The 14,899-nt window shown below is 41.7% G+C and overlaps 1 protein-coding gene across 4 annotated transcripts in view; it reads left to right on the top strand.

Annotated features, from left to right (window-relative positions):
• LOC114669145 (acyl-CoA dehydrogenase family member 10-like) overlaps positions 1 to 14,899 on the top strand; it is a 195,828-nt gene that overhangs the window by 11,110 nt on the left and 169,819 nt on the right. For all 4 annotated transcript variants that reach the window (XM_051921215.1, XM_028825278.2, XM_051921216.1 and 1 more), the window contains 3 exons: positions 3,387 to 3,545; positions 8,105 to 8,264; positions 8,658 to 8,799. In XM_051921215.1, coding sequence (XP_051777175.1) covers positions 3,387 to 3,545; positions 8,105 to 8,264; positions 8,658 to 8,799 — 461 coding nt within the window. The remainder of the gene's footprint in view (positions 1 to 3,386; positions 3,546 to 8,104; positions 8,265 to 8,657; positions 8,800 to 14,899) is intronic.

Raw genomic sequence — 14,899 nt, 5'->3', positions numbered from 1 at the left:
GCAGGCTTTGGCCTAAGTAGGCCCCAGAAATGTGAAGCTTAAAAAATGTGAAGAAGTTTCATAATGTAGGGACAGAACAATACAGTGAGAAATGTTTAAAAATTAGTCTTTATTAACAAAAATAAGGCAAATGGAGCAATCAACAGGTTTAACTAAAAGGCAATACACAGCGACTAAAAACAAAAGCAAAATCTAAAAGCGGAAGTAAAAAAGTCCATAAATCAGAAATGAAACAAAACAATAAATCTTCCTAACAAACTCAATGCACCACCGCTGAGATCCTCTCTCTGATTCAGTGTTTAGCTAGAGGAGGGTCCCAGCTGTGGTCGCGTCATAGTGGCCGGCTGGCATCTTGTGGTACCACCCACAACGTTCAAGGAATATGCAAACATTTTAAGGAATACTCCACACAAAAGTGATACATTTTTGAATGTTACCCCATGTAGTTCGTAGAGGTGGCCAAGAAAAATCTTTAATCTCATGTCTCACGTGGTGAAATTAAATTTTGAATATTCTAACTCAACAGAGTTCGATAGGTGACCAGCACCAAACAAAGTGAAAATCATCCATGGGGAAAAAGAAAACAAATTCGGACATGAGCGTCAGTAGGCTTTGCACCCTAGGAACCAAGTTACCCAAACTACCATATAACATTTCAGTAAGTATTTAGCAATCTGATGCTGATCTTTCTGATCATAAAACAGGTCATTATGATAGCAATTGATGAGAAGAATTCATAATTGACCGCAGATTTACGGTTTTTGAGGGTTCCTCTAGAGCAGGGGTTCTTAACCTTTTGATGACTCCAGACCCCCAATGGATTGTCCAATATGGTCCCATACCCCCTTTATTTGACTGTCGAAATAATCATCGCCATTCCTTATATTAGTTGCCAGAATGAATGGCGGTGTGCAGTTGCCGCCTTTATATACAATGCAAAACGCGCTTCTAGAGTCTTCTAGATGCGTACATTGCCAATAAACGAGTAAATACACTTTTGTTCAGTAAATATACATTTATTAAATTTAAATATTAAAATTAAAACGCATTAAATTTAAAATTAAAGTTGTAGTAAATAGGGGCAGAGTGGTGGCTCTGAGGCTAAGGATCTGCGCTGGTATCCAGAAGGTTGCCAAAAGAGATCCTACTCTGCTGGGCCCATTGAGCAAGAGCCTTAACCTGTAATTGCTCAAGGGGGGCTGTACAATGGCTGACCCTGCGCTCTGACTCCAAGGGGTATGCGAAAACTAACATTCCTATTACAAGAAATTTTATAAGGAGAAATAAAGAAAAAAAAAATTAAAAATAGACACGTGTAAAATTAAATTCAAGCATTTGCAGGAAATGTCGAATGTTCTCGAAGATTCTATTGCATTCTATTCACGTACTATCCAAGTATAAATTAATACATTAAATAAAATAAATACCAGTACCCAGAGATCGAGTCCCATACCCCCAAGGGGTATGGATACCCCCGGTTAAGAACCCCTGCTCTAGAGTGCCTCTTTCTCTTGCGTGATTTGGCTTAACAACAATTCAGCACATCGTCATCTCATAACAGGCTTAAGTTTTGAGTTTGGCGTTTTTCACTTGAGCCATCTTACCTCCAGAAAGTGTGACACACAGACACCCATCATCGAAATATCGATCTTTTTCGGTATCGGGACCCTCAGACTTTGAGATCCATTGAAAACCAGAGATGGAAATTTTTGCTGAATCGAAAGCTTCCGCTCCTCCCCCATAGACGAGAGGTTATGGTGGGGGAGGGTGCAAAGCAAAAATTATTGCGGAACTTGTGTTGTATAATCCACACGTACGATTGCCATTTATTTGGTGAAATGATCAAAACGTCTGCATTTGTTTGCTATAATATTATTATCCGATACTTAATGCAGTGCATGTAAACAGGGAAGACATCACTTCCATAATGCTCTGTGTTTGAAGATCTGCTTCTCCCCCTCATTTATTATTATTTTTATTAGCAGGTGCCTTTATCCAAGGCAACTTACAAAGCAAGTTATAATACATACAGAATGAATGTGCAAGCATCAAAGCAACAGAGAACAAGGTTAAAAATAATTTAACAAAAAATGCACACATTCTGCATGTTCTGACCATACCAATGGATATCGGACATGTGGATTACGCAACACAAGCTACGTGAGAATTTATTTTCATTTTTCCAATGATGTTTTTCACATTGTTTACCATTGACCAGCTTGAGTATTCAATACTTAATTCCTCCACATAAAGATAACATTAAAAAGTTTTCTCAAGACATTTAAAAAAATCTATTTGGGTGGAATATTCCGTTAAAGGGACAAAATACAAAACAAAATACAAATAATTAACAAATCTAACAGAAATAAGCTTTCCAATATTTCAGATTAGATGTTGCAAGCTGGAGTCACAGACATGGCCAAAGGGATGTGAGGCCTCCGATATGACCATAAAAAGCAGGCCATGGACCTTCGTTGGATGACTTGGAAATATGAAAAAACATTTAAAAAAAAAAAAAATTGCTCAAAAATTAATACAATTAAAACAACAAATAAATAAAATACAGGTTAGGGAAAACTATGGAAGCCGAGAGAGGACGTGCAATATTGTTATTTTTTTTAAATTGTCTCCTCGAGATAGCAGACTGATTTTATCGAGATCGTTTTCTCGAGATAACAGAATCATCTTATCGAGATGTCGAGAAAACGAAAATTAGTTTTTTTTGAGATGACGGAATAATTTTATCGAGATCTCGACAAAACAAAACTTAACCTTAGCTCTTGGCCTCAGGCTCGCTTAGATTGTGACGCCTATACAGCTGAAACCTTGCTAACCGTCTTCTTAAATGACGGACACTAACGTTATTATTTTCTAAGCTAAGGCATAAACATATTTCAGCCTGCGTTAGCCCCTGATTGGACAATAATGTGACGTGCTGATCAATACAGTTCTGCTCTTCTGCCATTTTGAACAGGACGTGGCTTCAATAAGTTAAATATTAAACGTTAGATACAATTATTTCATCATTTTCAGAAAACAAGATCTTTTGTTTTATCGAGATCGCGATAAAATTATTCCGTTATCTCGAGGAAACAATTTAAAAAAATAACGATATTGCACGTTCTCTCTTAGCTTCCGTAGAAAACTCCTAATTTAAGGAATGCATGCATAGTTTAATCACACTGCTTATAATAGTTTTTGTTTTTAAAGTCACATTCATATGCAGCTATTATTTTAAGTTTTTTTATAGCTCACATAGTGTAGAAAATTCATATATTGAGTTAAATTAGTCAAATCTGGCATGTTGTTTTTATTATAAATTTGACAGAGTCTGTCATCATTGAGAACCTTACCTTGTGATGCATACATAACTTGTCTTGCTTTAGGTCGTGGAGTCTTGTGTAGAAGGGGTTTGCAAGCCTGACCCACACATTTACAGGCTGTGTCTTGACCGTCTTGGCGTCCTCCCGGAAGAGTCCATTTTCCTCGATGACATTGGACAAAATTTAAAAGCGGCTGCCGCTCTGGGAATCAGCACAATTAAGGTATGTGAATCATGGAACTGTTGGGTTTTATGTATGCATCGCACCTTTATAAAACAGGTCATTCAAGTAGGGGACTTTGTACAGTTCTATACGTGTGTGCAAAGTTGAACCCAAATCCACCTTCACTGCTGTGGCCCATCTTGAAGATCTTCCGTAATACCATCCCTAAACCAGTATGGTCGATTTTCACTGCTCACTATTCCCATAGTTGTTGTTTTGCCTTTAAACCTCTTGGTTCATTTTACGTTTCCAACTCAGTCTTTGTCACATATTCTGCGTTGCAAATGTCGTAATCTGTCATCCTCTTTAATAAAACCCCTGTGTGCGTCCATGTGTCCGTGTGTGTGTGTCTTCTGGTGAAGTGCGCATGCGCGGAGCACTCTTCAACGCATATTATGGACAAGGCGGAAGTACAGGGAAGGGCGGAATGAGTGGCAGAGTCACTGGCCTCTAGCAGATGCTTCAAAGGCCACCTGACGCGTCACACAAGACAGAGAGGGCGGGACCTATAAAATATCGCGCAGCCGATCCAATCGGATTTCGGTAAATGAGGTAACACCAAAAAACATAACGCACGAAAAATCCAATTGGGTACTGAGACGTGGAGACCAGCTTCCTCACTCTGAGGATGTCAGATTTGTGATTAAGAAGCTTGGCCCGGTAAAGTGTAAAGTGTCAGTCGTTGAAGGGGTTTTCCTAAATATACGAATTTTCATGATATTACAATAGGATGATTTTTAACAGTAGATTTATTTTCGCGCACGTAAAATTCATTGCTGAGCAAACGGATCTATTGAAGAAGAGGAAAATGAGCGTCAGAAAAATGCCAAAACACACAGAGCTAAGAGAGCAGGTCTTACTGCGGATGAACAAAAATCACGGCGTCAGCAATAAGCTAAAATAAAGAGAGGCAGGATAAGAGATCTTCAAACAGACACAACACATCAATCAACAGCCACAAAGGAGAGGATAAATATAATATTAATTATAGTTACTGTATTGTCATGTATGTTTCTATTTAATTTTTATTATTATTTTACTTTAGGCTTCTTGCAAAAATATTAAGCTCCCTTGCCATTTAATATAAACTGTTCCTACTAATGTTTATGCACTACTGTTCTAGCGCCCGTTATTGGGCTTAATGACTAGTTTGTTAGATACTTTTTGAGCCTTTTCCTTTGTTAGGAGTTTTAGAGACCAAGGAATTAAAACGGTCAGATTGTGTTTTGGATTTAGAACCTTTTCAAAGATGTTCTTTTTGAAATACTACTTCTTGCTGTGCCAATTCAAGGAGCCACAGTGAAAATTTGAGAATTAGATTGGGGGGAAAAAAGACGTGGCCAAAGACAGGCAGAGGTCGGCGACCATTTCTGTGCTAGGAACCTCTGACTTTAGTAGCCACGGTGGGTTCTGCCACTGTAGTTATACAGCCAGACAGTTCATTGTTTTTTATCATTAAGTTTTGTAACAGCTGTGGAGATACAAAGTAGAGACAGCACACTCATAAAGGTTTGGGGTGGTCGCCCCGTATATTGAAAGGTCTTTCCAGACTGATACCTCCAAAAATATATCGTAACAAGGACCACAAAATTAGGAAATGAGAGGATTTTTATAAGAAAGTGGTAGGAAATGAGATACAGAGGGAATGATGGGAAAACCGCAAAATGACGTGGAAAACTTGAAGCCGGAAGTGAAGTCATCAGGTAGGGCCGGAGAGAAGGCAGTTGTTGTTTTGCGTGTGGAAGCGAGATCATCTGCCAGTCTTCCAAAAGGTACTTTTACTCTTCCGTTTTTGTGTTAAAAAAGAGAGAGTTGTTATTGCTTTATTCCAAACCCGCTTTCTTTGTGGTTTCACACTTCGTTGCACCTGTCAGATGCTCCCTAATCAGGTGTGTGTGACACAGCATTTTCCAATCATCTCTTCAACGTGTTTTACAAAACTATTACCGTAGGTCACCAAACTTAACAACTCAACTTTTAAACTATATCACCATGTAATGGAAATCCATCCATCCATCCATTATCCAACCCACTATATCCTAAGTACAGGGTCACGGGGGTCTGTTATAGCCAATCCCGGCCAACACAGGGCAGGGTGCCAGCCCACCGCAGTGTAATGGAAATATTATACTGAATTTATTAAATTGTATTATCGTCTCCTGGAAATAGTATAGTATATTTAACAAAAGACTACTAGTTGGTTAAAGATGGATGGATGGATGGATAGATAGATAGATAAATAGATACTTTATTAATCCCAAGGGGAAATTCACATATTCCAGCAGCAGCATACTTATAATAACAATATTAAACTAAAGAGTGATAACAATGCAGGTATACAGACAGACAATAACTTTGAATAATGTTAACGTTTACACCCCCGGGTGGAATTGAAGAGTCAAATAGTGTGATGGAGGAACGATCTTCTCAGTCTGTCAGTGGAGTAGGATGGTGACAGCAGTCTGTCGCTGAAGCTGCTCCTCTGTCTGGAGATGATCCTGTTCAGTGGATGCAGTGGATTCTCCATGATTGACAGGAGTCTGCTCAGCGCCCGTCGCTCCGCCACAGATGTCAAACTGTCCAGCTCCATGCCTACAATAGAGCCTGCCTTCCTCACCAGTTTGTCCAGGCGTGAGGCGTCCCTCTTCTTTATGCTGCCTCCCCAGCACACCACCGCGTAGAAGAGGGGGCTCGCCACAACCGTCTGATAGAACATCTGCAGCATCTTATTGCAGATGTTGAAGGACGCCAGCCTTCTAAGGAAGTATAGTCGGCTCTGTCCTCTTTTGCACAGGGCATCAGTATTGGCAGTCCAGTCCAGTTTATCATCCAGCTGCACTCCCAGGTATTTATAGGTCTGCACCCTCTTCACACAGTCACCTCTGATGATCACAGGGTCCATGAGGGGCCTGGTCCTCCTAAAATCCACCACCAGCTCCTTGGTTTTGCTGGTGTTCAGGTGTAGGTGGTTTGAGTCGCACCATTTAACAAAGTCCTTGATTAGGTTCCTATACTCCTCCTCCTGCCCACTCCTGATGCAGCCCACAATAGCAGTGTCGTCAGTGAACTTTTGCACGTGGCAGGACTCTGAGCTGTATTGGAAGTCCGATGTATATCGGCTGAACAGGACCGGAGAAAGTACAGTCCCCTGTGGCGCTCCTGTGCTGCTGACCACAATGTCAGACCTGCAGTTCCTGCGACGCACATACTGAGGTCTGTCTGTAAGATAGTCCACGATCCATGCCACCAGGTATGAATCTACTCCCATCTCTGTCAGCTTGTCCCTAAGGAGCAGAGGTTGGATGGTGTTGAAGGCGCTAGAGATGTCTAGAAACATAATTCTTACAGCACCACTGCCTCTGTCCAACTGGGAGAGGGATCGGTGTAGCATGTAGATGATGGCATCCTCCGTTCCCACCTTCTCCTGGTGTGTGAACTGCAGAGGGGACTGAACAGGACCGGAGAAAGTACAGTCCCCTGTGGCACGGCTGTGCTGCTGACCACAATGTCAGACCTGCAGTTCCCGAGACACACATAGTGAGGTCTGTCTGTAAGATAGTCCACGATCCATGCCACCTGGTGCAATGTAACTAATTGTAAGATTTCTAGTTCGAGAACAAATGCAGGAGTGGTGAACTCTTTTGTTAACAAAGTCATACAATCATTCATTTATAATGTTAGGATTATGTTTGTGAAATGCAGCCTCGTTTATTTATTTATGCTCTGCATACCTATCCATCTTTGCATGCACACATCTCCCTGTGCAAAGACTCTGCACTTGACACCTCCAGCCACAGGCCCCTGAATGAAGTCCCCTGGTCCTGTGGCTGCTGGAGGTCCAACCTGTATTGCAGAAATTCCTGGTTGCAATGTCACTAGTGGAAAGTGGACATATGGTATAAAGAAACTACTGTTCAATAAATCACCAAAGGCGGTGTGTCCTGTTCTCACTGAGTAATCTTATTGGTCAGTTTGGATCTGGTGTGATTGGTCAATTGGATGGAAAATTGCAAATGGGTGGCACACAAGGAGTAGAAACGGCATGGGAGGCATGCAGAGAGTCACCTTCCAAGATGGCAAGTGTGAAAGCTGACAGGATACGAGGAATATGCCTCAAAAATAATGACAGAGTCTGAGAAGCAGGCTGTATAGGAACACACGAGAAAGAGTGTCGGTGAAGAAACGTTCACACACACACACACACACACACAGACGAGAATACCAAGTAAAGCAGCTGAAAGTGCATGTAGGGACAAATAATTTTTACATTATTCTATTACCTGTCCTCATCAGGTAGCGTGGCTAGTATTTAATATTTCCCTCTCACTCTCTCTTGCAGGTTCAGCCATATTTGGGCAGACATTTTTATAGCTAGATGCCCAACCTCATGTCTGACATGCAAGATGAACGGCGGGCCTTAATCATCTCCATCTCACAGAGGTGTAAAGAACATGCAGTCCAAGAGTACACACGTTGTTATAAAGACTGCATTTCATTGTGAACATCAAATTGTCCCATCTTAATGATCCGTCCTGTGCCCATTTTCTACTTAATGTTAGGTTGAAGACCCAGTAGAGGCCATAAAGGACCTGGAGAAGATGCTAAGCTTTCCTTTGCAAGGTTTTATTCCCGGAACCTGCTCTGTTAGAAACAGTATGCGCATCCCGGTTGAGCAGCTTCAGAAGTTCCTGCAAGATACTTTGTCGACCAGCTCCTCAGGTGAAGTTTGTTGTTCATCAGTGACTTTCTAATAATGTACTTAGAAAATATTGCATGCATTTTTTTTTTTATCTAGAAGACCTGGTATGGAAGCTCATATTATGTGCAATCCAATTCTGTTCACTACATGCAATAGTTTAGCAGGGTTTAGTGATCATATTTTTCATGTGTTAATTAACCTCCTTTAGCTTCATAATACTACAGATTTTCTTGTGATATGTAATTATCATTGTATGGACTTCGGGGGTCTCTTAAAATAAGAAATGTCACATCCGTGAGAGTTCAGCACAGTTAAACCTGCAAATCTACAATCTAATGAAGTCATAATGATGTGTATAGGTGTCTTCCGTTTGTTCCAGAGTGACAAGATAATCCTGCTTTGTCTTTTTAAAGATCCTGTGGGGCTGAGGCAGTTTAGCCACGGACAGTCCAATCCTACTTACCTTGTCACAGTCGGGGGGCGCCACCTGGTTCTGAGAAAGAAGCCACCAGGCAAGCTCTTGCCTTCTGCTCATGCAATAGAGCGAGAGTTCAGGTGCCCTTTTATGAATACTTTTAACACTAATTCAGTCTGTAGATGGCTGTACTCGTATCTTTTTCTTTATTCATTCTGCACACTTAATGGGATTTGTGGACTGTCAGGGGGGTAAAAGGTAACAGGGGTGTAGTAGAGCAGGGGTCGCCAACTCCAGTCCTGGAGGACCACCATTGCTGCAGGTTTTTATTCGAACCCTTTTCTTAATGAGTGACCTGTTTTTGCTGCTAATTAACTTCTTTTGAACTAATTTTCATTGACTTGCTCTTGAAGACTCGGACCCCTTAATTGTTTCCATCCATCCATCCATTTTCCAACCCGCTGAATCCGAACACAGGGTCATGGGGGTCTGCTGGAGCCAATCCCAGCCAACACAGGGCACAAGGCAGGAACCTATCCCAGGCAGGGTGCCAACCCACCGCAGGACACACACAAACACACCCACACCCCAAGCACACACTAGGGCCAATTTTGAATCGCCAATCCACCTGACCTGCATGTCTTTGGACTGTGGGAGGAAACCACCCTTAGAAGCACCTCAGTCATATCCAGGTAAGGAACCCATAATATTAATAACATTATTGCATTTATCTTCCATATATTTGACATGTCCATTCACAATCCCAAGTATTTGAACACTGGAACTCTAGACCAGGGGTCACCAACTCCGGTCCTGGAAGACCACCACGGCTGCAGGTTTTCATTCTAACCCTTTTCTTAACAAGTGCCCTGTTTTTCCTGCTAATTAACTTCTTTTGAACTCATTTTAATTGACTTGCTCTTGAAGACTCAGACTCCTTCATTGTTTTTTTTTCCTTAATTAGCAGCCAAACAATAATGAGATACAAAATGAGCCCAAACAACTGGTGTCCATCATACAATATCTGAAAATGAAGAAAGATGAAGGTCTCAGGAATCTCGGTCTGCTCAGGTCCCCAAAACATTTTAACAGAGCTCATGGAAAAGAGAAAATCAACAATATCGACTGTAAATTGATAATCTTAGTCCACGATGGACTGGCGCCCTCGTCCAGGGTTTGTTCCTGCCTTGCACCTTCAGCTACCTGCGATAGGCTCCTGGAGACCCCTGTGACCTTGTTCAGGATGAAGTGGCTTGGAATATGACTGGCTGTGTAGTCTTAGTTTAGAATGACCAGACAGGCAAGAATCGGCACCTCATTAAGCAACTGGTTGGAGTTTGAGGCCCTGACTTAGGTGGTCTTCTGTTGGCTCACTCACTTCACATTTCATTTCCGTTTGGGTGCCATTTAAGGAAAAAAATGAAGCAATTCAGAGGAACGAGAAAGAAATTCAGGGGAACATATCTTAAAAAAGCAGTTCAGTTAAAATGAATTCACAAGAAGTTAATCAGCAGCACAAACAGGGCACTCAATTAAAATGGGGTTAGAATCAAAACCTGCAGCCACGGTGGTCCTCCAGGATGAACAGTAGAGGATGAACAGTGCCTATAAAAAGTACATTCAATCACAGTGGGTTTAAGTTGAGTTTTTTATTCTGATCAGCAGTAAAATTCTCTTTAATGTCAAAGTGAAAGCAGATCTCTGCAAAATTATTTAAATGAATTGGAAATATAAAGCACAAAATAATCGATTGCATAAGCATTCAACAACAACACTTATTTGTCAAGCACATTTTCATACAAACGATGAAAGTGCTTTACAAGATGCCAAAGAAGTAGTTACATGCAAAGAAAAGCAAATTAAAAGTAGATACGAATAATAATGTCTACAAAAGTAAATAATGCACAATCTCCCTCTTCGAGTCAGTATTTTGTCGATGGACGACCATTCCAGTCCCTGGAGACCAGCGTTCTTGTATAACGATAAAATGTGACAACTTTTCCAAAGGAGTGAATACTTTTTATAGGCACTGCAACACATTAGAGCTGTGATCTTAACCGGGGATCATGGGAAATCGTTTTCCAAATGTGGGCAGAGATGCTTTAAAATGACGCTGAGCTCCTGTTTAAATACCAACAACAACAACATTTATTTCTATAGCACATTTTCATACAAAAAGTAGCTCAAAGTGCTTTACATAATGAAGAAAAGAAAAATAAAAGACAAAATAAGAAATTAAAATAAGACAACATTAGTTAACATTGAAAGGAGTAAGGTCCGATGGCCAGGGTGGACAGAAAAAACAAAAAAAAACTCCAGAAGGCTGGAGAAAAAAATAAAATCTGTAGGGGTTCCAGGCCACGAGACCACCCAGTCCCCTCTGGGCTTTCTACCTAACATAAATGAAACAGTCCTCTTTGTAGTTCGGGTTCCGTGATCTCTGTTTTTGAAAAGCCACTGAACAGCCGTGCCGGGTGCTTGAAGTAAAATGAAAAATGGATGTTCCTGGATATCTCCATCCAACCTCCTGTGTGCAAGTGGTTTTTATTCTTTGAAATTGCAACTATGAACCATTGTGCTGGGCTGAGCATGTCTAGATAATGCATGTCTAGTTGAGATGGATTTGCATTAAACTGATGATCAGTTGCTGTGCATAGAATGCGATACAAGAAATTGACATTTTTCAATGTGATGAGACCTCCAGGTTACAGCTGAATTATGGGAAAAGCTTAAGAATACCCTGAATTGACTGTCAGATGGGGTTTTATGTCCTTATTTTCCCCTTCAATCCCATACACTTGCCACTCTTGATCAGGCACTTCTCCCACATTTCCCTCTGCATCTTGTGGCCGGGGTGAAGGAAGAATGGGCCGTGACAAATACTGAATAGTTGGGACGCCAGCCAGGTCACCCCGTTTTAATACCCTGCTAAACACAAAGACCGTGCCTTCTGGTGGCAAAAGCAAAGTGGCCTCAAGGGCAATAAAATCGTGTAAACAAGAGGTCTTTTAGCAAAAGAAGGGTCTCCCAGGGAGCTCTGGTTTGACCAGCGCTTAGTCTCAAAAGACTCCTCGTTCCAGGCACTCTGGCTTCTGATCTCGTGGGAACCAGAAGAGGCGGAGTTAAGTGCCCTCAGTGGGGCACTTTTGGGGGAGAAGGAAGCAACAGAGTTGGCGACAATGCCTCCTCTCACTCCAGAGAGTTACCACATACCTTGAGCGAGCCAGCAAGGAGATCTTCGGATGCACATGCGTGATAATCTATAACTTCAGACACGAGTTATGTTACCCATTAACTAATGTATTATTAATAATATCCCCCAAAATATTAAGGAGGTAGAGTACAATGTGAATGCTGGTAAACCATCTCATGTGCATTGGCGTATCTTCAGTGTAGGTTTGTCTTTGCTACCTCGTGGCCTTCAATTGGAGTACTGAAGCAGGCCACATCATGCCTGTCTCAGTATGGCTACCACGATAGAGTTGTCTTTATCGTGGTCTTCCCTTCATGGCCAGATGGTGAGAGAGAGACAGGAGGCCATCTTTATCCATCCATCCATTATCCAACCTGCTGTCTCCTAACACAGGGTCACGGGGGTCTGCTGGAGCCAATCCCAGCCAACACAGGGCACAAGGCAGGAAACAAACCCTATACCATTCTTATCACAAATCACAAACCAATGGGGCATCGTGTTACAGAATGGCCACCAATTGAAAATCAATCCTAAACAGCCATACTTCAGCCCAATAGACTTACTCTACCTGTGCCTTCCTGGGCTATTTACCAATGAAAGTGCTCAGGTACAACACACACACACACACACCCACCAATTGCTTTGTTTAGTTGTAGCTGGTTCCTGCCTGCTAGGCAGTTAATGGCCTTCCTGCGGGGTGGAAGGCTTACAGGATCATAAAAGTCCAAACAAAGTCACTCATGCCAAACCAGTTTGATACGTGCTTCTGACTCCCACCATAAATCTTAACAAAATGTAGTGACATTCCTAAAGTGGGGAGGTTTTGAAGGAAACGACTTTGGCTTACGTCTTTCTTTAAGTCGCTGTCTATTCTTAAATGATAATTAGCAAACAATTATCTAAATATGAAACTCCATAACAGACGGACTCAGCAAGCACCAATATAAAAATGGAAAACCACTGTCCTGTGGTCACCTCCAAAATCTAAATTAGAAAAGGTGTCTGATATTCCTTTTTGTTTTGTTTCTCTGGAGCAGCGGTGTCCAACTCTGGTCCTGGTGGGCCGCAGTGGCTACAGGTTTTCATTCTAACCATCTTCTTAATTAGAAAGCCGTTTTTGCTGCTGTTTTGCCTTCGTTTTAATCGACGTGACTCGGACCCCCTCAGTTGTTTCTTTTTCGTTAATGAGCAGCCAAACAGTAATGAGACACAAAATAAGCCGCAACATGACCAGCTAAGCTGAAAATAAAGAAGGATGAAGGTCTCGGTCATTTTGGTCTGCTCAGGTCACCAAAATATCTTGTCGGTGGTCTTAGAAAAAAACAGAAAATCAACAGACTGCTGTGGCAGAACGAGAGCAGCAACAAGTCCTGATATTCAATAACGGCTTTAATGAACAGCAAGAATTGGCTTCTCATTAACAAACTGGCTGGAGTTTGATGTTACAGTTAAGCAGGTCATCCGTTGGCTCGTTTCAGGTCTCATTTCTGTTTGCCTGCCATTTAATGAAGAAACGAATCAATTCAGAGGACTGAATCCTTAAAAACAGGGCTATTAGAATGAAGGGAAAAGGAGTTAATGAGCAGTGAAAACTGATTAGGAAAAGGGTGAGAATGAAAACCTGCAGCCATCCAATATCGCTTTCCATTCCATCATCTTATTTCTCTGTCCTACATGGATGGTGGAAATGAGCGCTTGGCTGGCCAAGCGCAGCCTCTGCGTAAGTACAGTACAAACCTTGCCAGACCACCGAAAATGGCCAATCAACATTAGCAATCACATCACCATATCCGCAACAGGATGACTGCTAACGACCAGGACCAGAGTTGGACACCCCTGCTCTAGATGCAGCACAAGCCCTCTATCAGTGTGGTACTAAACGTCTTCTAACTTTCAATATCAATTCAGAAAATATGCTTCTGCATGATCTCTGTATTGACCAGTGGTGTTTGCATTTACAGTATGTACCAAAATATTAAAACACACAGGTCTATGGTAAACTACGCTAAGAAGAACTCATGCGTTTGAAGGCCTAAACATTTCTAAACAAACCAAAGTGTCAAGTCTTCTTTGTCGTGTGATCTCCAGACTTTTACACTAACCCTACACTGACATTAAGTTTGATATTCCTCCTCAGTTTTAAGCCACTGTGGGCACATCTTCACAACTTTGTATACGTTACCATCGATTGCAGGTTGTCTAATGTTAAAGTGCTTTTTCAAAGGGCCAGTGAAGACCAAGTGGTGAGTCAAGTAGCTCCCACGTAAGGTGTCTTAATGTGGCACACGCTGTGTGCGGTCTGGCCGTCCACCTCCACAACTTTAGAACATTAGAACAATCTGGATGAGAACAGGCAATTCCCCCTAACAAAGCTTGCCAGTCCTATATCAGGTTGAGTTTCCAAGGTCCTTAAAGTCCTTCTATCAACATTCCATGTGTTCGTGGTTCACGGTGTAAATAAAAACCTCCAAATGTTTGTGTGAAGTTTCCCCTTCAGAAGTTTCCAGCTGTGTTCTTGATGAACTCATTTTAAAGCCACTGTCTCGATCCACTGGACTAATTCACGTTACCATTTTAAACACTTCAGTCAGGTCTCCTCTTCATCACTGTAAAGGCTCAGCTCTTGTCATCTTTCCTCATAACTTATCCCCTGTAGCCCTCTAATCAGCCTAGTTGCTCTTCTCTGGACCTTTTCTAGCGCTGCTATGTTCTTTTTGTAGCCTGAAAACCAAAACTGCACACAGGACTCCAGATGAGGCCTCACCAGTGTGTTATAAAGTTTTAGCATGACTTTATTGGACACATGATTATATGGTAAAGAATGGCATTGTGCACTTGGTAAAGAGCTTCAGCTGGGCATGTGCCTTCAAAGCATGCCACACGCCTACGTGAAGGCCCATGTTTGAAGACAGCCTGCCCTTTTAGGTGTTGTACATGGTGGTGTGTGTTCAGTCACCAGGTTCTGATGGGCTGAAAAATAATCACATGTACGTTGTTTCAGTGTTGAAAGGAAGCAGACTTACCACCTTACGTTTTGAAATACCTTT

This window comes from Erpetoichthys calabaricus, chromosome 18, assembly GCF_900747795.2.
Source record: "Erpetoichthys calabaricus chromosome 18, fErpCal1.3, whole genome shotgun sequence".
Lineage (NCBI taxonomy): Eukaryota > Metazoa > Chordata > Cladistia > Polypteriformes > Polypteridae > Erpetoichthys > Erpetoichthys calabaricus.
The sequence above is the reverse complement of the archived record's forward strand: the minus strand, read 5'-3'. Positions and strand labels throughout refer to the sequence as shown.